The sequence below is a fragment of the Vombatus ursinus genome, unplaced genomic scaffold (assembly GCF_900497805.2).
Source record: "Vombatus ursinus unplaced genomic scaffold, bare-nosed wombat genome assembly UNPS02012082.1, whole genome shotgun sequence".
Lineage (NCBI taxonomy): Eukaryota > Metazoa > Chordata > Mammalia > Diprotodontia > Vombatidae > Vombatus > Vombatus ursinus.
Genome location: NW_020951860.1, coordinates 520,903 through 545,750, shown reverse-complemented (window position 1 = coordinate 545,750; position 24,848 = coordinate 520,903). Strand labels below are relative to the sequence as shown.

Below are 24,848 nucleotides of genomic sequence, written 5' to 3'. Positions count from 1 at the left end.
TAAGGTCAAATTTGGCCTCAGACACTAGTAAGACCTGTGAAACTGGGCAGTTTCCTCAACTATAAAATGGGAGTAATAACTTCACCTAAGCACCTACCTTGTACAGTTTTTGTGAGGATCAAATAAGATTAGCATAATGCCTAAACAAAGTATCTAAATGCTTATTCCCTTCCTTTTCCTTTCCCTTTTTTTTGTATCAGTATTCATTATTAATATTGTTATACATAGTTCTATTTCTATGCTGTGACCTTCTCTGGCTTGTGTACCAAGATTATCTATGTATGTCAGAGAAAAAATTCCAGATTAGCTGAACCTGTGACTCTAACCTATTATAGTATTTGTTATATTCTTACTTGCTCATAACCACTCCCCCCCAGTTTTCTTTTTTTGTGCTTTCTATTATATTCTTTTGGGAGAGGTTTATACTCCAAAATTTCAATGGATCTGTGATCTCATAAATATGGGAAGTGGTACAATTCCTCCAACCCAGTCCATCCTGTGTGACTTTTGTTCATGTCCTTCCATAAATCTGCCACAAGGAGCACCTCAGCTCCCAACCTGCTGGGGGACTTCCTCTTGTTTTCTTCCGATTTCTGGGATATCAATGAGGCATATCGATTGTTCATTGTTCAAAACTCACTCTCCTAACATGATCAGCCCATATATATATATTTTCTGGTCACATGTTTTTATGACATTCTTTACACCATTTCTCCGTAATTCTTCATTTAATTTGTTGAAGGCTGCTCATGACTACTATGAACCTCTCTTGCCTTTTAGGTGATCAACAAATTTCCATTTTGTAGGTTACCTATATAGTACCTCACGTCAAAACCAAACAACAGCATGGGAAAAATATTCATGTTAAACATATGGGCCTTCGCTTTAGGGAGAAGTGTGTGATCAGCAAGAGAACTGCGAAGTTTCCCAATTGCAATCCACTCCGTTCTATTCCTCTTGTTCAGTTCTGAGTCCAGCTCATTGTCCATTTACAGTGTCTGGTCAAGCCATATGTATCAATATTCTATGGCTTCTAATGTTGAATATCAAAATCTCTGTAGAACTGAGGTTAAGGAGCACCCAAAGAGAAGGGCTGTAGTTTGCATTGTCAGTGAGCATGCTTTTACGAACAAATTCTCACAACTACAGGAGCAGCTGTTATTTTTCCTCTTTCTACAGTAGTCATTTTAGTCTCTGTAGAACTGAGGTTAAGGAGCACCCAAACGGAACAGTTGCAGTCTGCATGGTTAGTGGGTGTATTTTTACCCACGCATGCTCACATCTTTATCCCACCTCTGTACATTTGAGAAATGAGGCAGGGAAGAGCACAGAAGAAAACCAATGAAGAGGTTTTGAGAGGAATGCCAGAAAGGGCTGAGATGAGCACGCGCTCAGGAAGGGCCATGCCACGGCCCTGACTGCGGCGAAGGAATTCTTTCATTTAGTGAGTTGCCATGGGAAAGAAGCAGGGGTATTAAACCAAGTGGGTGGTAGCGGAGGAAGGGGGTGTTCCGGAGTGGGTTTGAATTAAACGGGCTGTTATGGAATCTGGGTCAGCATATATAATAACTGAGGGACGCTTGATGTGCGATGACCTCACTGACGAAGCAGCAGTATTATGTGACCCCCAAACCCAGTGCCATTAGCTCGGGGAAAATGGGGTACCCAGCAGCCACAGCTACACAAAAGAGGAAATGGAACCTGTGAACGGAAGCAAAACCTTTACCCTCTGGGGGATTACACATTCCTCCGCGCCGGAAGAACGCGGCGGTTTTTTTTTTTTTTTTTTGGTCTTCTCCCTCTGTCCAATTCCTCTTGCAGATCCCTCCCGAGGGTGGGGTGGGGGAAGGGGGCTCGAGTGCCCCTGGGGGAGGGGAGGCGGGTGAAGCCCTCGCTCTAGCGGATAGGAGCAGTGTGTGGTAAGGGGCCTTTAAGGCAGCGGCGGAAGGATCCTGTTCGAATTGGCGGAGGGATCTGACTTCGCTTCGACTTCCGGGGGCGTCCGCGGGGGCTCGAGAGGAAAAAGGCCCTAAAGAAACAATAACAAACAGGAGGAGGAGGAGGAAGTTCGCGGACTGTCTCCAGCCGCTGTGGCCCTGGCAGGACTATGAGCTCTCTTCCCTGCTGGGGGACGTGAAAGGACCCGGCTGGGCTCTTGCCTCCCTCTCTCTCCTCTCTGATTTTCCCCGAGTCCACAGCCCGGGGGGGGGGTCCCCCTCCGTGTGGACATGGCGGGTGCGGGGCCGGGGGGCTACGCGGCCGAGTTCGTGCCGCCCCCGGAGTGCCCGGTCTTCGAGCCCAGTTGGGAGGAGTTCACCGACCCTCTCAGCTTCATCGGCCGGATCCGGCCCCTGGCCGAGAAAACTGGCATTTGCAAGATCCGACCTCCCAAGGTACGGGGGTGGGGTCGGCTGCTCTTCGCCTCAGTTTCCCCAGCCTGAGCCTCGGGTTCCGGGGGAGTGGTGACCGCCTTGTTTTTCCACGGGGAAGGGCTTTCTTGAATTATCTGTTGTGTTGAGAGGGGGGCTCCCGTGACCCCCTCCCGTCCCTCCGTCTCGTCCAGATGCGAGGGGCGTCCTGGGGTGCTTAGGGGACCGGGGGAGGGGGCAGGGCAGGGTGGGGCGGCTCCATCTGTGCCGTTTTGTCGTTGTCTGCTTCCCAGCTTCCCCTCCCTGGTTCGATTTAAACTTGCTCTAAGTGTTTTCCCACTCTTCCATCTCAGGCTTTGGCCTTGTGGGTGTCTTAACGAGGCGTGGGGGACGCTTAGCTGTCCCCCAGGACGAGTGACAGCGCTGGTTACAGCTGCATGGAAGGGGCATTGCCAAGATGAGGCAGGGAGACGCCGCTGACCCTTTAAACCTAAGGAAGAAAGAGCTGTTAAGTGTCAGTAGCTGTTGCTGTTCCGAATGAGGGAAAACGTTCAGATCTTTCTTTGATCCTAGATACTATGTTACTGCTACTTCTGATTTATGTATCTTTTCTTCTGTGAAACTCCGCGGGGCTAGTAGGGTCTGAAACACCTCATACTCTTAGTATGCAAGATAAGGGAGATGAGTATATGAGAAAGGGGGAGGACATAATCTGAAGATCTGAAACACGAAGGGGTTGCCGAAAGTGCTCAAGGTCAAATAGCAAATTGGTAACTGAGGTGGTTTTAGAAGCCAGGTCCCTTGTCCTTTATTTTATCCACTGGACCGTGTTTACCCTTTGGTTTGCTGAGTACCTTGGATCAAGATGACCATTTTGATGAAGATACTGGTATTGAGCACTTTTGAAGATGTTTAAAAAAATCTCTAAAAACACATTTTTAGAGATATTTATGTGAAGGTACTGTAGAATGTAGACAGTAAGAACATAGTAGAAAGAACTTAGAAAAATAAAATGAATATTAAGGATGAAAAAACCCATATAATTACTATTATAACTACTATAATAATTACTATTTACCTCTGCTACAAAGGTTCCACTTAGTTTATTTACAGAATTTTGGGAGTTTTCATGTTTATTACTGCTTTGTTTTAAAGGCAGCCTGATGTAGTGGATAGAGTACTGGGCTTGGAGTTAGGAGGAATTGTTAACAAATCTTTTCTATGATAGCTTTGTGACCTTGAGCAAGTCGCTTAACCTCCTTGAACTTTAGATATCTCTAGAATTTTTAAGCCAGAGACTGGCCATCCATCTGCAGTGGTGTAGGGAGTTCCTGCACCAAGAGTTCCCCTTACATTCACAGATCTTTCAGATTCATTTGTATTACAAGAACAACTTTAACCTTTTTTTTTAAAATACTTTTAAATTGGGTAGTTACAATCATCTTGATTTGTTAATTACAAATTTCCTTCAAGAGTTTCTTTGGGGATTAAAAAAGCTTGAATAATTTTTCAAACAATTGAAATAGTAAACTAAATTTTCCTTTCTAGAACTTTATTTAAAAAAAAACACTTGCTGACAATTTCATGTCAGTGTTGGCAGATTTGTAAAGTTTGCAGCATTGTATAGTCACTGCTTTTCGTACTTTTTTCTTTCCAGCTTTTTAAATGACTTTACTGTTATGTCGCCAAATTCACTTGAACTTTATTCTGCCAAAAACTCCATCTTAGATATGTTATCATATTTCAGTCAAGCAATTACTTTGATCTGGAAGTTATAACTACATTTTTTGTGTGTTCCCTCATATGTACATTGTTGTTTTTAAATATTTATTGTGTATCCTGACACTAGCTGTCATACATCATATGTGTGGCATAGTCACTTCTCTTGATAGATTTGCATTCTGAGATACTGTGACACAATGCAAGTACATCAAATTAAAATATTTCACAAACTTTAATTTTATTGCTTGACCTATTTGATTTCTTCTGCATTCCATTTTTCTTCATAATTTGTTAGACCTGAAGGGAAAAGGTTTTGTGGATTTAAAAAAGCCTTTATTATATTTAACTAGTGGCAAAGATCCTTTATGAAAAAGAATACAGAAAGGTCTGTTGATATCTGAGAATGGTTTTTCATATTATTGAAATTTTTATTCTTTTAAAAATGAGACCTTTTAATGTTAATAGATGGCTGAATATCATATGACTTAATGTCTTCATGATTTGTGGTAAATAATTCCTTAAATTGTGGGCATACATTCTTTGTATATTAAACATTAATCTTTCTTATTCAGGATTGGCAGCCTCCATTTGCATGTGAAGTAAAAAGCTTTCGTTTTACTCCTCGAGTGCAACGTTTAAATGAACTTGAGGTAAGAGTGTTTTTACTGGGAATATCATTTAGTTTTTATACTTAAGGAGTCATTTTTTTCTTTCTGTCCCATTTCTTTTCTGCCTATCTTCAGGGAGGGAAATTTCAAAAGCTTATGTAAGCATTGCTCAGGAGAGGCATCATGGAGTAGTACATAGCTGGCTTAGGAGTCGGGAGGATCTGAATTTGAGCCTTGCCTCTGATTTCTCCTGGCTGTAAGATCCTGGGCAAATCACCTCTTGAAGATCAAGGGATAATCTGGACTGCAAGAGGAATTTCACTAATATTGAAATAATAGATTCCATGCTCTGCTTCCACCCTGTGCTAGTGCTTATAGTTACTGTTAATTAGAATAAACTATATGAGGCATGGAGTTGGGTCTGATTTTTATTTATTGCCTGAAAAAGCTCCATCAGTTTTTGTGCTTAATTTATAGAAGATGAACCGTAATCACGGTTTACATTAGTGAGGGCAGCAAGTGCTAAACTAGCTTTCCTGAAAGCTAACTTTTCCTCTTCTAGGTTATTATTTCTTCTTAAGTATTTTCTAAATAATTTTGTGAGTGGATCTTCACAGTCCTCCATCTACAGATTTTGTCTATATAAGGAGATTCGTTAATAAACTTAACAATTTTATAGAAAACTTTTCTGTTTCTCAGTTTTGTTGTAATCTTTTATGTCATAATCCTTGAACTATTCCATACTCTCTTTCTTATGTTCTCCAAGTTGTAGACATCATCTCCCCCTCATTTCACACATCCAGTCAGTTGTCAATTCTTGCGGCCTTGCCTCAACTTTCTTTCATCTGATTCCTTCCCTTGTCATATAGCCACAACTTTAGTTTAGGCTTTCATCTCTTCTCACCTGGACGATTGCAGTGGCCTCCTAATTTGGCTTCCTGCCTTAAATTTCTGCTCTAGTCCATGCTCCACATGCCTGCCAGAGGGATTTTCCTTCTGCACAGATAGGATCATGTCGTGTCTCTATTCAGCAAGCAGAAATGTTTCCCTGTGGCTTGTGGAATCAAAAATAAACTGCTCTGGTTACCTTTTAAAACCCTTTACAACTTGACCTCTCCCTGTTGTTCCTTATCATTATGTGTCATTCCTCTTTTTGCATTGTACAATCCAGCAAAATTCTGACTTTTTCTCTCTGCCTTACCCGTGGCACCCTCTCTGCTGTTTTCATCCTTTTGCTCTCCTGTTTTCATCCATGCCTGGAATGGACTCTGTGCTCACCTCTGCCTCCTCGACCCTCTCACTCTCTTTAAGATGCACCTCAGACACCACATGAAGCCTTTCCTGATTCCGTCTTCCCTCTGTCCCCACCTAACAGTTGTTTTCCTCTTTAACTCTAGTGTATTTATGTAGTATGTGTTTATAATATGTGTAGGTTGTTTATCCCAACAGAATATAAATTCCTTGGGAGCAAGGGTGATTTCATTCTTTGTACTAAGATTCCCCAGTACCTAGTACATAGTAGACACAATAAATGCTATTAACTGATCATAGTCTAATTATATATGCCTATATTACACATTGCATGGTATAGTGGAGAAAGTGCTGGACTTGGGAACAGAACAGCCCTGGATTTGCATGCTTCTCACTAGTTGTGTGACTTTAGGCAGGTCACTGAACCTCTCTGAGCCTCAGTTGCCTTATCTTTGAAATGGGATTGATAGTTACTCATAGTACCTATCTTAAAAGGTTGTTGTGAGGATAATTTTATATACATACATACACTGTGTATATTATTTTATATATATATATTTATATATGTATAAGAAAATATATGAAGCACTATATAAAATCAGCTGTATTACTACTTTTTAACAATTAAATAGAAAATTTAGTCTTCTACTTCAGTGAGAAGATGGAAGATATCCAATATGAGTTCACCTAGCTAACTTCATTCCTCAAAACTTCTCAGTGTTAACCCTTAATTTCTTTTCTTTTTCTCTACAGAAGAATTTATCCTTATTTCATACTAGGATTCTAACTGTACTCTTGATTTTATTCCTTCCTGTTGCCTTCATGACCTTGTTCTGACAATCATCTGCCCTCTTTGACGAATTTTTAATCTCTCTTTTAATCTCTGTTGGCCACTTGTTCTTTGCCTAAAGATGCTTATTTCCCCCTCATTCTTAAAAAAATCTTCCTACTCCATCTAGCAATCTTTCCAGTTCCCCCTTCTCCTTTGCTGCCATATTTCTTGAAAATGTGGTTTATTTATTATCTCCATTTCTTTACCACCCATATTCTTTTTAGCAGCTTGAAATCTCACTTGCAGCTTTAGGACTTACTGAAACTGCTGTCTAAAGTCCACTAGTGATCTTGACGTGGTGACTTTTTTTCATTCTTTACTGTCCTTAATTTCTTGTAGCATTTGATACAGTTGACCATCCTTTCTTCTCGGATTCTCTATTTCATATCCTTTAAAGATACCATATTATTGTGACTCACTAATTACATCTAATTCCTTAAGATATATATCCCCTAGTGTTCTGTCCTTGGTACTCTTCTGATCTCTTTCTAATGCTTTTTCCCTTGGCAAACTTTCACTTTAAAATTTAACTACCATCTCATTTGAGGTGATTCTTTTTTTGGGCAATTGGGGTTAAGTGACTTGCCCAGGGTCACACAACTAGTGTCATGTATTTGGTCTGAAGTCACATTTGAACTCAGGTCCTCCTGACTTCAGGGCCAGTGCTGTATCCACTGCGCCACCTAGCTGCCCCCTTGAAATGATTCTTAAATCTATTTCCTTTAGGGTAGAGATGGTTTTATTTTTATATTTATGTCCTCACCATGTAGCAAAGTGCCTTATACTTAGTTCATTTGAACTAAATTTCATTGGTGGTTTAACTTCATGTATTTCTGATATCTAATGTATTTATTTCTTTGTTTTGTGTCTCAGGCAATGACCAGAGTGAGGCTGGACTTCTTGGATCAGCTAGCAAAATTCTGGGAACTTCAGGGATCTACTCTGAAAATTCCTGTGGTGGAGAGAAAAATTCTTGATCTGTATGCTTTAAGCAAGGTAAGGAGTAAGCTTAGTTTAGAAGTTAAGATTGAGGCTAATGAATTTATGTTTCAAATAAACCTGGGAGAAAGACAGATTCCTGGGTAGAATTTGATGAGAAATGAAATATCATTTTGATTTCATGCATATGATTAAATGAAATGATAAGAGTATAGGCTAACTTTTAAAAATATGACTTTAAATTTTTTCTCACATATTTAATGACATCACAACAGACTGAGTGCTGTGATAATACACAATATACAGAAGATTCATTACCTTCCTGGTAATGGTTTTTGCATTTTGAGGTAATTGAACAGTATCCTTGTGTATAACTTTTTGTCTTTCTACTTCTTAATCAGAAGTACTCTTCTGAAGACAATACTGTATAGTAAAGGTTTTCATTTCACTTAGTCTGGAAAATTGTGTAGATCAGTTTTATTTGTGTCATCAAGTCACATTTTCTGTTTAGTTGAGGATAACATCGTCTAGTAGTCTAAGCAAATTCCTGGAAATGTTTCTCTTTGTCAGTGTCTTCTTTTCAAGTTATTGAACCTCTCTGTACCCTGTAAAAGCAGAATAAACTTAATCTGACATTTAAAAGTAGAGAGTACTGTAAAATTTGTTGCCAACGTATTTCATCACATACCAGTATGAAGCATCTTGAGTATGCCAGGTATTTTGGATACAAAGATAAAAGTAAAACAGTTCCCTCAAGGGGCTTACATTCTGTTAGAAAAATACTAGACAATTGTAGTGGTTATAATTTATGAGGGATAAGACTGTAAGTAGGATTATAGTAGTTATAATCTGAGTAATTTTGTAAAATTATCTGTGTTTATTTTTGTCTCAAAATACCTAATTGTTTTAAAGTAGAAATTGCTTCTCACTTATGTTAGTTAATTTTGTAGTAATACTTTTCATTTAGAGTAAAAAGCGTTATTAATAGTTGCATTTTTTTTCATCAGGCACATTTAAGCTCAGAAGTCTGAGAAGCCTAATATGTCTGTGCTTTAAAAAAAAGCTGTTGACCTATGTTGCCTACAAGATGGTAGTGTCAAGTTCATTGTCTGCTCTGGTTATATGAATAATCAATAGTAACAACATTGCTAATTATGGCAGATTTTCAGTGGTGCTTATGTGTTTTTGTGTAGGAAATCATTGTTAGAGTGAAAGTAATATGCTTAAGAGTTTCTTCTTTAATATTATATTTTGTATCAAATTATATAAAAAAAATTTTTTTTGGCACTTGACACTTTGTTTAAATTTTTGTATTAACTTTGATTACGTTTTAGGGTCTAACAAAAATAAGAAATCTTTTCCTAAAAGTTACTTTAGCAGTTTTATTTACTAGTACTTTTACCACAGAATTTCTTTTTTAACCTTCAAACTGAACTTAACATAGGACAGTTAAAAAAAAAAACCCTCAAGAAATCTCCACTGAAAGTGTTATACATAAAGTTTATAACCTAGATTAAGCTGATCTTGTGTGTTTTTTTCTTACTTTTTTTTTTTGGTGAGGGCAATTGGGGTTAAGTGACTTGCCCGAGTCACACAGCTATTGAGTGTTATGTGTCTGAGATCGGATTTAACTTCAGGTCCTCCTGAGTCCGGTGCTGGTGCTCTATCGATGGGGCCACCTAGCTGCCTCTTAGTGTGTTTTTTCTGAGGCAGTGTTACAGTTAAAGGTAAAAGTCAAGTAATCTAATGATAGGAAGTGAGATTACATTCTAGATTTCATCCTTATTAAATGAAAAAGTTAATGATAAGAGTATATGTTTCTATTAATACTTCATCGAGCCTAGTCAGAGAATTTATGTTGAGTAATTGAAATTTAAGTATACATCTTGGTGTTTATGTATCCCAGATTTATTATGCAACCATGAACAAATACATACTAAATCTATAAAAATGTTTGCTTATAACACTGTAAGATTGATTGAGATTCAGAACTAATGAAAGGCTATATTCTCTTTACATTTTACAGTGGCTTTGCTTCCAGAGTGGAGACAGTGAAGTTGATTGGGTTTTTTGGGGTGACTGTTTACAAAGCATGGTATTATATTGTTCAGTCTGAGGTTCATCTTGATTTAGAATATTGTAGATGCTTAAGTTGAGAATTATAGTGGTTTGGGATTGTTAGGTAAATCTTTAAAACTTTTTAAAAAGTTCTATGTGGCTAGTTTTCTTTTTGGTATAGATTATGTGCTCTGGGGATCTTGAAACACTTTGACCTTTTAATGTTTTTTAAGGTGGAAAAGCAAGTTTTCAACCTTGTTATAATGGATAGAGAACATGCCTCTAGGCTAAGAAGACCTGTGATCATATTCCATCTCATAATGGCTCTGTGACCTTGGGCGAGTCACTTAACTTCTCAACACTAGTAACTCTATAAAGTTGCTTGACTGGCCTTGGTAGAATGCATTTCCTCACCTTGGAGTTTCCCATATGGATCCAATCATAGTCTAGTCTCTGTCCCTATCACTATGGTGGTTTCCAATTTTGATTGTCACCTCCTTTCTTTTTTTAATCCCATCCATTCTGCCCATTAAAATTGGCCCCAATTCCAGCCAGACTCGTGTTTTTAGAAGGCTGAAATTTTGGTCTATTCTGACAGAGGGATTGAGAAAAGGTTTATATTTTCAGATACTAGACATGTCTAGTCTATTGCAATTCTGGAATCTGTCAAGAGGAGAAATCCAATTTTAACACAGCTTAAGCTTTTGTGTATTTGAGTATTATGGCTGTTCTAATGAAGCCAAGATCATGGTTATGGTCCCTTTGTTTCATTTCGTGGCTGTAGACTGCTAACACTAGCTCTCCTCTCAAATGTATGCCATTGATCACAAGGGAAGTGGGCAGGCAAGTATAGATGAATTAGTACAAATCCATAATTATTACCAGAAAAACCACTGCAAATACAGGCCTTAATGATAGTAGGATAGCAGTGTCTCCTTTGAATATGGAGAGTCCATTATTTTATAGCTTATATTTATATACTGCTTTATAGTTTACAAGGTCCTTTCAACAACCCATTGAGGCAAATGGTGTAAGTCTTGTTATATCCATTTTACAGAATAGGTAACTGAGGTTCAGAAAAGTAATGCACTTGAGATCAGGCCTTCTGACTCCATATCTAGTGCTCTTAACACTAGATCATGTTTCCTTTTTATTATATGTGATTATAGTTAGGATTCATCAAGGAACAGTGAAGTTGTTTTTAGGCAGGATTTCACTCCAGACTGATAAATTGTTTTTTCTTTTCCCCATAAAAAAAAATATTAAACCCAATTAGAAAACCAAAATGCACACAAACTCAGAAAAGGTCCACCAGTTTCTTTGGACAAATGTTATGCTTTGTTTGTGGTTGTTTTGACACAGCACTTCCCAGTAAATAGCCAAACACTTTTACAAAGTACATTCCCCCAGTAAAGCTAAACTGCCTATTGCTATGATACATAAATAGTTATTTTGCAACATTATTTTATGGTGTTCATTTCCTGAAAATAATTGATTTATTTTGCATATTTTCCTTGTCTATTTTGCCCTGCTGAAGAACGTAACTTTTCCCATGTGTAAATTAAGATGAGGAAATTGAGACACAGGTAAAGCAACTTGAGTGAGGTTGGGTAATTTACTTCATCTCTTTGGATATTAAGTTCCTCATCTGTAAAGTAAGGTTGAGGGGGGGTAGGTGGGGGGCAGTTGGTTTAGCCTTTAAGATCTTTCTAGTTCTAATATTCCATGATTCTATGCTTTTGGCTGCAGGTTTGTAACTGTTTGTAGCTTCAACCTGTAGCAGTTTAGCATACTTTGCCCTGATCTTTCCCCTTGTTTGAACAATAACACATGCTAAATAATAGCCCTATTCTTGATCATTCTGGTCTTGCTACTAATTAGTGCTAACACCACTGAGTCCCTGGGACTCAGAAAACCTGGGTTCTAGCCTTCATACCCAGCTCTGCTGTGTGATTTTAGGCAAGTTTCTGGATCTCAGTTTCAGATGAGGGATCACCTGAAAAATGAATGAATTGGACTGAATCAGAGGTTCTTAACCTGTGGTCTATGAGTTTAAAAAAATTTTTTTTATAATTGTATTTCAGTGTAATTGGCTTAATTTTTAATCTGTTGGTCAGTCAATAAACATTTATTAGGTGTCTGCCATGTGCTAGGCACTGTGCTAACTAAATACAAGTTAAATTGGGAATAATCAACAGAGGGCAGACACTAGAAATAATTAAGGAGGTTGTGAAAGGCTTCTTGCGGAGAGTGAGATTTTAGCTAAACTTGAAGAAAGCTGGGAGACAGAGATGAGGAGGGAGAACACATTCCAGGTATGAAGGACAGCCAGTGAAAAAGCCTGGGGTCAGGAAATGGAGTGTCTGGTGCGAGAAACATGAAGGAGACTAGTGTCACTGGATCACAGAGTGTGTGGGAGGGTGTAGGGTATAAGAAGATTAGAAAGGCAGGAGAGGGCCAGGTCATGGAAGGCTTTAAATGCCAGAGGATTTTATATTTGATGCTATGTATTTTATTTTATGTTTTTTGAAACATTATTGTAGAAGGATCCATAGGCTTTACCAGATTGCCAAAAGAGTTCATGACAAAAAAGGTTAAGAATCCCTGGACTAAATGATCTCTTAAGCTGTTTTCAGTTTCTAACAGTTTGAGATATTCACATCATACAGTGCAAGAATATCAGCTCCTATGAAATGAGACCTGTGTATTTACTTACACTGTACATAGAACATAATATAGGCGTGTAGGAAACTATTAGATTTAAAGTGATTTTACTCAGTTGGCTAGTCATCATATCATTCCAGCAATATAATGTTCTGCAACCAAGCGTATCTCTTGGCTTGATCTTTCTCACATGTCAACCTCCTGAAGTAGCGAGGTGGCATAGTAGTGCTTAAGTTAGGAAAACTTGAGTTTAAATCCTAGTGATATACTAGCTGTGTAATCCTGGGCAAGTCACTTTCTCTTTTTGTGCTTCTATTTCCTCCTCTGTAAAATAAGGGAGTTCAACTTTATGATCCCTTTTAGTTCTATATCTATGGTTAGTGATTCTGTGTTAAATAGTTTGCCCCTAACCTCCAGAAATTTTGGTTCCCTCCTCTTTTTAAATTCTTCCCTTCCAAATTTATAACCTCTGTGAATTGTTGTAACTTTGTATAACTCTATTCACTCTTGTATTATCTCAGCACCTAACACATTTTGTACTATGTGAGCATGCCTGTTTGTATGTATTTTTTCATGGATCTGTGAAAGCATCACAGACCTTTTTTCATGTGTTTTCATCCTATCTCAGATGGTAATATCCATAAAGGCATGGGTTTCATATTTTTGTGTTTTAATATTCCATTGATATCTAATTATAATATGGAGCTTTACATAAAATGAGTTCAGTAAATGGTCTGACTTACCAACTAGTTTGTTGGTACCCAAACACTATTTCACACAGTTTAAAACCTTTAAAAAAAATCATTAAAAGAAGTCTTGCTGCAAGTTTTAATAATTTTGGTCTTTTCTGGGTCATTATAGGAAAGGAATTCCAGAGATTTGAGTCCAGAATTTTTTTTTATATGCTAGATATAGAACCATATTGTTGAATATAATTTCTTTTTCTAAAATTCTGCTTCTTTACTTTTCTTTCAGATTGTTGCCAGCAAAGGAGGCTTTGAAATGGTCACGAAAGAGAAGAAGTGGTCTAAAGTGGGTAGTCGATTAGGCTATCTGCCAGGGAAAGGAACTGGGTCTCTGTTGAAGTCTCATTATGAAAGAATCCTTTACCCTTACGAGCTTTTCCAGTCTGGAGTCAGCCTTATGGTGAGTCATTATTCTTTTCAGAAATTGGCCCAATACAGCTTGTCTGCAGTATCAACTTTAGATGCACTTTGATATTTAGGTATCACGAATAAATTTCTGTTCTGTGAAACAGAAGTGGTTTAGAATAAGCTAGCAGTTATACACATGGTATTAGATTGCCTCATGGCCAACACTAAAACAAATGTATTTGAAAATTTAAAGTCAAATTTATTGCATTGATAAGCAGGGTTTGAAGACTTCATCTACATTATTGGAAACATGCTTCTTTTTTTCCTAGCGACTTACTATGACTCTTTACATTTTAGTACTTCAGTAATTTAAAGGTTTTGTGATTTTGTCAACATGGGTACACCTGATGCAGATTACGAACTCTGTATGACTTATGTGTGATATCACCTAGCAGCCGGGCCTTGTGTTTACCTCTCTGAACTTAGCTAGGCTGGTATTTAGATATCACATACAGTCCGACACCTGATTCATGTTTTAAACTTCCTAGAATATCATTCTCCCTGCTTCATTGGACTTGTAATCAATTTATTGGTTGCTTTTATCTTTTTCTCACTGATTTTCATGCTTGGTGTCTGATCAATGACTCTGTTGTCCTGCTGTGCTCTGATCCTTTAGGGTGTCCAAATGCCAAACTTGGATATTAAGGAAAAAGTGGAGGTTGAGGTCCTCAGCACTGATGCCCAGGCTTCCCCGGAACAAGGCACAAGAATGAATATTTTACCAAAGAGAACCAGACGTATAAAATCTCAGGTATCCAGGATCCATTGACTGCTTGAGAGAGAAGTACAGTTAATCATCAGTGCAATAGAATTGGCTACAAAATATTTCTGGTCATTGGATCTCATTTATATATACCAGTTTTTATACCTCAGAGAACCTTCTCCCTCTCTTTGGGAGATAGGTTGAAGAAATTATGAACTCTAATGAAGTGTTTTCAGATTGACCAGGAATCTGTTTATTGTGAATATTTCTCAACAGAGAAAGGAAACCATCCAGTAGATGACTGGGAAACTTTGACCGGTTTCTAGTCTCATTTTGTTCAGTTAAAAATGGCTTTTAAAACATCTTTTAGGGGATTTGGATTTGGAGAGGGTGGCTTTGTTTTTCATTTGTTATTTCTGTAAGCCATAATAATGTAAATTTATATGAGCCTGGACTGTCCTCATGTAGTTGCTGTATTGTTCATGAATCTTAAAATAGTATCATTTCAAGGACCAGTGTCAACAAGTCAGTAAGCATTTATTAAGCACCTACTACGTGCCAGATGCTGTGCTAAGTGCTGGGCATATAAAGAAAGGCAAAATAGCCTTGCTCTCAAGGAATTTAGTTGGGGGGGAGATAATGTACAACTATGTACAAACAACTATGTACAAACAAGATACAGACAGATAAATTTTAGATAATCACAAAGGAAAAACACTAAGATTAAGGAGGACTGGGAAAGGCTTTTTTTTAAATTAATTTATTTTGATTTATCAACAATCACTTCCATAAGCTTTTGAGTTTTAAATTTTTCTCCCCTTCCCTTTCCGCCTCCTTCCCCAAGATGATGCACAATCTGATATAAGCTATACATATACATTCCTATTAAACATTTTCACATTAGTGATGTTGTAAGGAAGAATTAGAACCAATAGGAGGAACCACAAGAAAGAGAAAACAAAATAGAAGGAAAAAAATAGCAGATAGTATGCTTCGATTTCCATTCAAACTCCATAGTTCTTTCTTTGGATGTGGATAGCATTTTCCATCATGAGACTTTTGGAGATGTCTTAGATCCTTGCATTGCTGAGAAGGGCTAAGTCTGTCAACATTAGTCAACGTACAACGTGGCTGTTACTGTGTGTAACGTTCTCCTGCTTCTGCTCACTTCACTTGGCATCAGTCCATACTTCCAGGCTTTTCTAAAGTCTGCCTGCTCATCTTTTCTTATAGCACAATAGTATTCCATTACATTCATGTACCACAACTTGTTTAGCCATTCCCCAATTGATGGGCATGCCCTCAATTTCCAATTCTTTGCCACCACAGAAAGAGCTGCTATAAATATTTTTTGTACATGTGGGTCCTTTTCCCATTTTTATGATCTCTTTGGGATACAGCCCTAGAAGTGCTATTGCTGGGTCAAAGGGTATGCACATTTTTATAGCCCTTTGGGCATAGTTCCAAATTGCTCTCCAAAGTGGCTGGATCATTTCACAACTCCAGCAACAATATATTAGTGTTCCATTTTTCCCACATCTTCTCCAACATGTCATTTTCCTGTTTTATCATGTTGGTACCTCAGAGTTGTTTTGATTTGCATTTCTCTAATCAGTAGTGATTTAGAGCGTTTTTTCATATGATTATAGATGACTTTAATTTGTTTCTCTGAGAACTGCCTGTTCATATCTTTTGACCATTTATCAATTGGGAAATGACTTGTGTTCTTATAAATTTGACTTAGTTCTCTATATATTTTAGAAATGAGGCCCTTATCAGAGACACTGGTTGTAAAAATTGAAGATTAAATTCTAAGTGGAAGAAAATTGTTTCATTATAGTGCCAACACCACATTAGTGATCATATTCTCTATACCTTAAAACAGAAAACTTGTGTTTTTGGCAGAATTAGATTTGTTTGAAATCTAGGATTACAAAATTAAAGTTTTGGCATTCATTCTGTTCTATTCTATGCAAATAGATGGTTAAATGGATAGAGCACTAGGCCTGGAGTTAGGAAGACCTGAGTTCAGATTCAGCCTCAGACACTTTTTAGCTGTGTGACCTTGGGCAAGTTACTTAACTTGCCTCAGTTTCCTCAACTTTAAAATTAGGATAATAATAGCATCTACCTCCCAGGGTTGTTGTGAGGATCAAATGGAATATTTGTAAAGTGCTTAGCACATGGTAAACACTATATAAAATGCTAGTTGTTGTTGCTGTTACTGTTCTGCCCCAGATTATTTTTCTGTTTCCATTGACCTTGTCCTGATGTCTTCACTGAGTGTGGCAGACTAATCTATTTGGATAATAGATTTAAAAGGTCCATAATTCTGATTCACTCTTACATTGGTTAGCATCTTTTGCTTAGGTGCTCTTAGAAAAATTATTTGATACATATATTCACATGTATGTATGAGGTATTCAGGATATAAAACATGCAAGCTTCTGTGAATGGATAATTAACCCTTTATGAAAGATAGAAAAAATTTTTCATAGAGGAAATGGGTAGTCCTTCCTGCTTTAGTGAGAGTGGGTTTGGGAAGAGGAGATCAAACTTTTGAGACTAAAGCTAGTTTCACAACTTTTTTTATGGGATAAGAAAAGAAGAGCTTGAATATGGAAGGCTGGGGTTTCCCAGTGTTCATATGTTTTTGGTTTGCTTTTAGGCAGAGACCGGAGAAGTAAGTAGAAACACTGAATTGAAGAAACTTCAGATCTTTGGAGCTGGGCCTAAGATGATGGGCCTGGCAATAGGAGCAAAGGATAAAGAAGGTAAAATTTTGTTTTCTGAACAGGGAAATGAAATAAAGTACAGTAAGAAGTATCAATAATAAGGAAAAATAACATGGGTGTCATTGTTATAGTCAGGATTTGTTTGCTTTGAGAAACCATACAAATGTATTTGTAATTTACTTAGAATTTCTCTTGAGTTCTAGACTTCAAGTATGACTTCTAGCTAAGTCACTATTATAGTCTTCATATTGTGAGAAGTCACATGATATTTATTGGGCTTTTATGATGGTTAGAAAGGATTTGCCTGTGATCTGTGGCATACAAACCTAGTACTGTTTTCAAAGTTATGTTTGTAAGAAAAGGTAAAAATTAGTTTTTTGTCATAAAGGTTGCCAAAGCTTTTAACTCTGATTTTAAACGAAGATTGATTCGAAGTATTCTAACTTACCGAATTTAAAAATTGCTTTAGGATCAGTGGAAAGATCTCATGGTTAGAAAGTGTGAAAAAAAATTTGTGGTTGGGGCAGCTAGGTGGCACAGTGGATAGAGCTCAGGCCCTGGAGTCAGGAGGACCTGAGTTCAAATTTGGCCTCAGACACTTGACACTTAGTGACCCTGGGTAAGTCATTTAACCCTGATTACCTCACCAAAAAGCAAAAAAAACCCAAAAGAACTGGCTTTATTGATCTGGGTAGAATAGATAACAAACCCTCCTTAACAGTGTCATAAATAAACAATACCATGAATTATTATGGAAAGCCATCTAATGGTGAGCCTTTCCACATTTAGGCTGCTTTATCATTAGGTCTATATTTGCAGCTTACTATGAGTTGAGAGAACTAGTACTCCATTAGGATAGCCTGCAGGAGCCCAGGGTCAGTCACCTTCATGCGCAGTTGGGGTTTTAAAGTAGGAGCTCCATGGTGGGAAAGTCGTAATTTTAAGAGTTAATGCTGATGTGCTGCAGTCCTCACTTTCTTTGGAAAGAGCAGTATTTATCACCAGATACTTAGTACCTTTCAGACTTGCTTTATATTTAAAAATAGTGGCAAAAAAAAGATTTGTGAGACTTTTATATAAATTTACATAGGTTTTTATTTTATCTGTGTAGCAATTTGGACAGTCTTGAATTCAGTTTTACCAAAGGGTGGATGAAATGTGTTGTGACTGCATTTACAGAAACCTAAGACAATTTTTTTTTTTGGGTGAGGCAGTCGGGGTTAAGTGACTTGCCCAAGGTCACACAGCTAGTATGTGGCAAGTGTTTGGTCTGAGGTCGGATTTGAACTTAGGTCCTCCTGACTTCAGGGCTGGTGCTCCACCTAGCTGCCCCTAACCTAAGATGATATTAAGAAAATGTCATAATTGCTTCTTTGTGAATTAAAAGATAGGCAGTACAGTTTCATAATTCAGGATGTGTATATATGAACTGTAGTGGATCAAATAAGAATGGCAGTTGATCTCCTAAATACTTAACATGATTTGGTTGACTTATGTTGTTTATTTTCATTGACTGAATGAAATACTTTTGGTTAGAAATTCTGTTCTTTTCCCCACAGGCTTGTTTGTGTTTCTAGTGTTCTCTTACACTTAAGTCCAATGGTCTTGAAATGTTAATCTTATATTACTTTTTGTGCAAGTACCACATAACAGCTTATTTGTATTTTTACTTTCAAGATGAGGTTTCTCGAAGACGCAAAGGTACGAGGTCAGAAGCATTTAGTATGCAAATGAGACAACGAAAAGGGACTCTTTCTGTTAACTTTGTAAGTGTTATGGGACATTCCAGGATGGAAAGTATTTGTTATTTATGTGTATGTCTCATAAGTAAAAGATATGTTAAAACTGAATTTGGAATCGTAGACTTTGAGAGTTGGAAAGGGTACTCAGGGTTCTTCTGGACCAGCCTTGAACCATATCATGCATCTATGTTATCCTATAAATCTAGTCATCTGGTCTCTTCTTGAAACCCTCCAGTGACTGGGAACTCATTACCTATTAAGCAGCCCATTCATTCCATTATGAGATAGTTCTTATTGTTAGGACATTTTTTATTACATTGAGCTAAAGTCTGCTTCCCTCTAACTTCTACCCATTGGTCTAAAGTTTACTTTCTGGACCTACGCAAAAGCAAGTCTAATATACACAGGATAACCCTTTCGTTATTTAAGACAGTCATGTCCCCATCCTAAGACTTTCCTAGATTAAACAAGCTTATTCCTTGTCATCAGTTTTTGTATGGCATGGTTATTCTGTTGTCTTCCTCTGAGCACTCTTTTGCTCCTCAGTGTCCCCTATGATGTGCTAACCAGAATTGAACACAGTATTCCAGCTTGGCTCTAACCAGGTCAGAGTACAGCAAAATTATCATCTCTGTCAACAGTGTGTTGAAAAAAAGAGTTGGTTTATCTTGTTTGTGATTTGGTATAGATAAGATGTAGTTCAGGTAGATTGGAAATTCAAGAATAAGATTGTAATGTCACAAAAGGAAACAGTTCTGATGAGCAAGAAAAATGACCGGATGAACTAACTTAGATTTTAAAAAGATCTATATAGAAGATAGATGTAAAGGAGGGGAAGCTTAACACCAAAAAAGAGCCTTTAAAACAGCTGTGTCAGGGAAGAGGAGCTTCAAAGAAGGGATAGAGTAGCTATTCAAGTTAGGTGGGACCGTGATGACTGACAGCAGAGAAGACGCAAAGATGCTCAGTTCTTTTTTTTTTTTTGCTTCTGTTTTCCTTGCCAAGGAAAGTGACCTTTGCACTGAAAAGAAAAAGGCTAATATAGAATTGGAACTCAAATAAGGAGATTAATAATAATAAAAAAAAAAAACACCTAGGTACTGTTGATGAACAGAAGTGACTTGGCCCAAGTGAATTCAATCCTAGGGTATAGAAAAAAAAAAAAGAAGGTACAGTTGCTGAGTAGCACTGTCAGTGATTTTCGAAAACTCAGAGAATAATAAAAGTATCTTAAAATGCAAAAGGGTAAATGTTCAAATTTTCAAATGGAGGAAGAGATAAAATAACTAATTCTAGTGTTTTGGAAAGGATGGAGAGATGTAGGCTAAACAATAGTACAAATGAATCAATCTAAAACTAGTTGAATAACTGGACTCAGGTCATTAATGGCTTTGTGTCATATTGGAAGATGTTTGTAGTGGCATGCCCCAAGGTTATGTACTTGACCCTGTCCACTTTAACATTTTTTAAGTGACTCCAGTAATGGTAACTAAAGATTTCTAACACATTGAATGAGAGTCAGGATCCAAAAAGATCTTGGCAGGCTAGAGCATTGAGTTCAATTTAATAAGGTGAAATTTAGTGAGAATAAACATAAGGTATTAGACTTGGTTTCAGGAAATTAATGTGAAAAGTTATGAGATGGTGGAATCATGGTTAGATACCAGTATATCTGAAAAAGATCTCAGGATTTTAATTGACTTTGAATTCAGTATTAGTGAACATTTGGCCTGGCAACCAGAAAAACTGATGTGATCTTGGACTGCATTAGGAGAGACACAGTCCCTCCCTGCTCTGTCCTGGTCAAATCACATCTGGAGTATTGAATTCGGTTTTGTGCACCATACTTTAGTAAGTCTATTGATAAGCTAGAATGTATCCAGAGGAGGGTAGCCAGAATAGTGAAGGGCCAGTAGTCTAGGGCCTCCTAAATTTTTTCCACTCGTGACCCCTTTTCACGTTGTGGCAGCATTCGTTGACGTTGCGTGGCATGACTGTATTTGCAGTGCAAAGTGTGCATGCTGTGTGTTCAGGACCAAGGCTAGCGTAAAGTTGTGTGATGCGTGGGCAAGCGCTGCCAGCAACACCTCAGATTCATTATGTGTTTGATTTTGAATTAATTTTTGGTCATTGTGATTCAGAAGCCTTTTACTGTTGCCAAATTTTTCATGATCCGCAGTTTAAGAAGGACTGCTCTAATCCATGTCATATGTGGGTTAGTTGAAGAAATTAGGGATGTTTAGCCTGGAGAAGAGATTACTGATAAGGACATGATATTTATCTTCAATTATTTTGAAAGGCTATCATTTTGAAGGGCTATCATTTTAAAGCAGGATTAATCTTGTTCTGTTTGACTTTAGGAAGGCAGAACCAGGAGTCATGAGTTGAAGTTGCAAAGGGACAAATTTAGCTTGTCAGGAAAAAATGTCCTAACATTCTGAGCTGTCCAAAAGTGGAATGGGTTGCCAAAAGATGCAATAGATTCACCCTCACTAGAGGTCTTTGAGTACATGCTGGATGACTATTTGTTGGGTGTATTTTAGTTGGGATTCTTTTTTTCAGGTATAGATTGGATTGTCAGGGGCTTTGGAAGCCTGTGAGGTCGGTGGATATTCTTGTGAATGAGTCTGAGCCTTATGTTTGATCCTAGAATGAGCCAATTAGTTTGCTTTGTTTTTTGTCAATGGGCTGCTAAACTATTGGGTTCTAGGTTCAAAGGTGGATACAGATCAGTGTTAACAATGTTGGAGAAATAACTTACTCACATGTGTTTATATATATGTATATATGTTCTAACTAGTGGAGTCCTAGTTTGGGATTGGGTATCATTTGTTACTTTTTTACAATGACTGATGGATGATTTCCCCCTCCCCCCCTCTCCCCTTGCCCCCCCAATAGGTGGATCTTTATGTTTGTATGTTTTGTGGTCGAGGAAACAACGAAGACAAGTTGCTTTTGTGTGATGGATGTGATGACAGCTACCATACATTTTGCTTGATTCCCCCTCTACCTGATGTGCCCAAAGGAGACTGGAGGTGTCCTAAATGTGTTGCTGAGGTACAAGCCTAGTTTTGAGCACTTTAAAAAACGCAAATCAACCAGAAAATTGCACAAAACTCTTCTGTCAGCTCATGAAATCCTCTTGACTTTTAAGACTATATTAGAGAGAATTAGAATTCATATTTTGGTAGATTATATTTGCTTTGCAAAAGTTCTTTCTGTGACTTTGAGTGCTGGATAGATAAACCCACAGACTACTATAGATGACTGAGTATTTTTGTGCAGAACATAAGAATTATTGAACACTTAAAGGCTTTCTTTTGCTTTTTAAATTAGAAATTATAGTAATTAAATAAAATAAATAGAGTGGGACGGGCATGCAGAGCACAGGATCTGGGCAATCATCACACATACTTCTACCCAGAGCCTCAGTGGGCAAGAAATATTGTTGTGACTATATCTTACTTTGAATTTGATGAGCTATTTTAATTGGAGTGATTAGGAAGAAGTAATTAACTGTGGATTTCTTGGTAAGTGTGAATTTTGGGATGTTCTTTTGCAGAAAAGGGACTGATAAACCTTTCAATAACTGGATACAGTGTGCTTAGAAGTATTTAGAGGTGCATGTCCAGCTACTATAGTTTATATTTCCTGGATTAGATAATTGAAAATGTATTCTGTTCTGGGACAGCTAGGTGGTGCAGTGGATAGAGCACCTGCCCCAGAGTCAGAAAGACCTGAGTTCAAATTTGGCTTCCCATTTGACATGTACTAGTTGTACGACCCTGGGCAAATCACTTAACCCCGATTGCCTTGCTCCTTCCTCCCCCCCACCAAAAAAAAAAAAGAAAAAAAAAGAGAAAATGTATTCTGTTCGAAATCTATGTTTGTGCTTCAATGATGGATAAATTAATATGAAGAAATTATTATTCCTAGCCAGATAACTTAATCCCTTTTATCCTCTTTTTATGTACATCTGTCTTTTCCATGGTGAAGTCCAGTGATATGTTAAGACTTGAGAGGCTGCTGTGGGCTTGGTTCCAGTCCATTAGTACTGCATCATTTGTCCTGGTGCCAGAGCGTATTGCAGACTTAACAACTGTTTTATTACCTCTTTACTTCTATACCAGGTAGACTGTGTAAGCTTATAACATTGCAGGTGAGGTTCTTAGATTATTTTCCCTAATGCCAAATTAGATAGTGTATATATTTCTCAAATAAGCAAATGATTAAAACTGTTTCACTTTCAGAAATTGGCAGTATCTGTCACAGTTGTGTCAAGTATACCTCCAAGGAATGTGACACTAAGTTTTGTAATTTTTCTTTCTTACCTCAGGAATGTAACAAACCTCGAGAGGCCTTTGGGTTTGAGCAAGCAGTCCGAGAGTATACCCTCCAGAGCTTTGGAGAGATGGCAGATAACTTTAAATCAGATTACTTCAACATGCCAGTCCATGTGAGTCTGTGTCTAAGGACTAGTTTAGGGGAGGTGGAAGGATTTACAAGTTTCAAACCTTTTGGTTTCTTTTTCTTTATTTTTTGCCTCTGCCTTCCTTCTTGCTCCTCCTTTTTTTTTTTCTTTAAAAAATAAAGGGAGGCAGGACACACAATGTGAAAGATATAATAGAATATGGAACTTGAAATCAGCCTGGATTCTAATTCTTTCACTGACTCTCTGATTTGAGAGTTTCTAGTATGGTGAATTGGAAAGAAAGCACTAAATTTGGAGTTGAGAGACCAAGTTTAAGGCCTAGTTCTAACACTTAATCTGCTGTGTGATTGTGGGTAAGTAATTTATCCTTTGAACCTTTTAACTTCCTCATCTGTAAAATGGGATTAATAATACATGTATTGTCTGTAGCACAGAGTTGTTGTGAGGAAAGTACTTTGTAAACAAAATTATGTCTATTTAAATGTGAGTTATTTCCCTGTTAAGAAGTAAGTGTTGATGACCTAATTTCCTCATAGCTCCTTGGGAGTAATTGACAACAGAGAAGCATGAAGTACATAACAGTTGCTTCTTTTGTTTACCTGTTTGTATTATAGGGTTTGCTTGCTTTTTTCCAAAGAGTATTTTCATTGGCTTTCATGGTACTCTATCAGGACATTTGCTAATTCTGCTGAAATTCTACTCTGATTTTTACCTCTTCCCCTTTCCTTTTGATGTTCTGTTTCATCTTCTTCCTTTTCAGTTTTGAAACAGCTTTCTGTAGAAAAAGGTTAATTACAGTTACAGATGGTTTTCTGAGGAACCCAGCTTGTCTATTTTAAATCCCTGTTACCTAGTGAAAAAATCTGGGATCTAGTCTGCCTGGACCTGGGAGCTTTAGAGGTTTGTCATCTTATAACAGTTGCCCTGCGTGTCATGTCATGGTCATTTTTACTCATTAGCCGTTTTGTTTTTCCCTAGATGGTGCCCACAGAACTGGTAGAGAAGGAATTCTGGAGACTGGTGAGCACCATTGAAGAAGATGTCATTGTGGAGTATGGAGCTGATATCTCTTCAAAGGATTTTGGAAGTGGGTTTCCTGTAAAGGATGGTCGGAGAAAGATGATGCCAGAAGAGGAGGTGCAAACTTCTGTGTACCTACAGCTAGGCTGAGCTTTGTAGAGCAGCTTTCTGCTCTATAAAGCCTTCCCTTATTATTTTGGACCAGAGTAATTTTGATTTAGTAAATATATGTTAGAGCCAGCATGAAAAACCAAGAGCACATTTTCACCTCGAAACCTAGACTTCACCAAGTGCAAAGAACACTTTGACTTGAGGCTTATATGATGATGATAAAAACCACTTTAACTGATTTGGAAAACAGTGAGTTTAATAACAAGTGAATAAGATATTTGACTCAGTTAAATTTTTTTGAGTAACATCATTTTGAACTTGAAGTGGTTTTTAAAATCACATTCATTGGTTTTGAACTTTATGCTTGGTAAACCTAGGAGTTGAGTCTCAGCCCACCCTTGTTTAACACTTATAATAGATACCACCACACACTCAAGTTCGAGAGCATGCTTGAGCGCGCGCTGTCTCTCTCTCTCTCTCTCTCTCTCTCTCTCTCTCTCTCTCTCTC

General features: G+C 37.7%; 1 protein-coding gene across 2 annotated transcripts in view; it reads left to right on the top strand.

The window, feature by feature from the left end:
- Window positions 1–2,139: 2,139 nt before the first annotated feature.
- Window positions 2,140–24,848, top strand: part of KDM5A (lysine demethylase 5A) — a 97,810-nt gene continuing 75,101 nt past the window's right edge. For both annotated transcript variants that reach the window (XM_027857286.1, XM_027857285.1), the window contains exons 1-10: window positions 2,140–2,393; window positions 4,664–4,741; window positions 7,656–7,778; window positions 13,419–13,589; window positions 14,214–14,348; window positions 16,969–17,074; window positions 18,713–18,801; window positions 21,676–21,834; window positions 23,114–23,233; window positions 24,188–24,346. In XM_027857286.1, coding sequence (XP_027713087.1) covers window positions 2,229–2,393; window positions 4,664–4,741; window positions 7,656–7,778; window positions 13,419–13,589; window positions 14,214–14,348; window positions 16,969–17,074; window positions 18,713–18,801; window positions 21,676–21,834; window positions 23,114–23,233; window positions 24,188–24,346 — 1,305 coding nt within the window. In that variant the 5' untranslated portion in view covers window positions 2,140–2,228. The remainder of the gene's footprint in view (window positions 2,394–4,663; window positions 4,742–7,655; window positions 7,779–13,418; window positions 13,590–14,213; window positions 14,349–16,968; window positions 17,075–18,712; window positions 18,802–21,675; window positions 21,835–23,113; window positions 23,234–24,187; window positions 24,347–24,848) is intronic.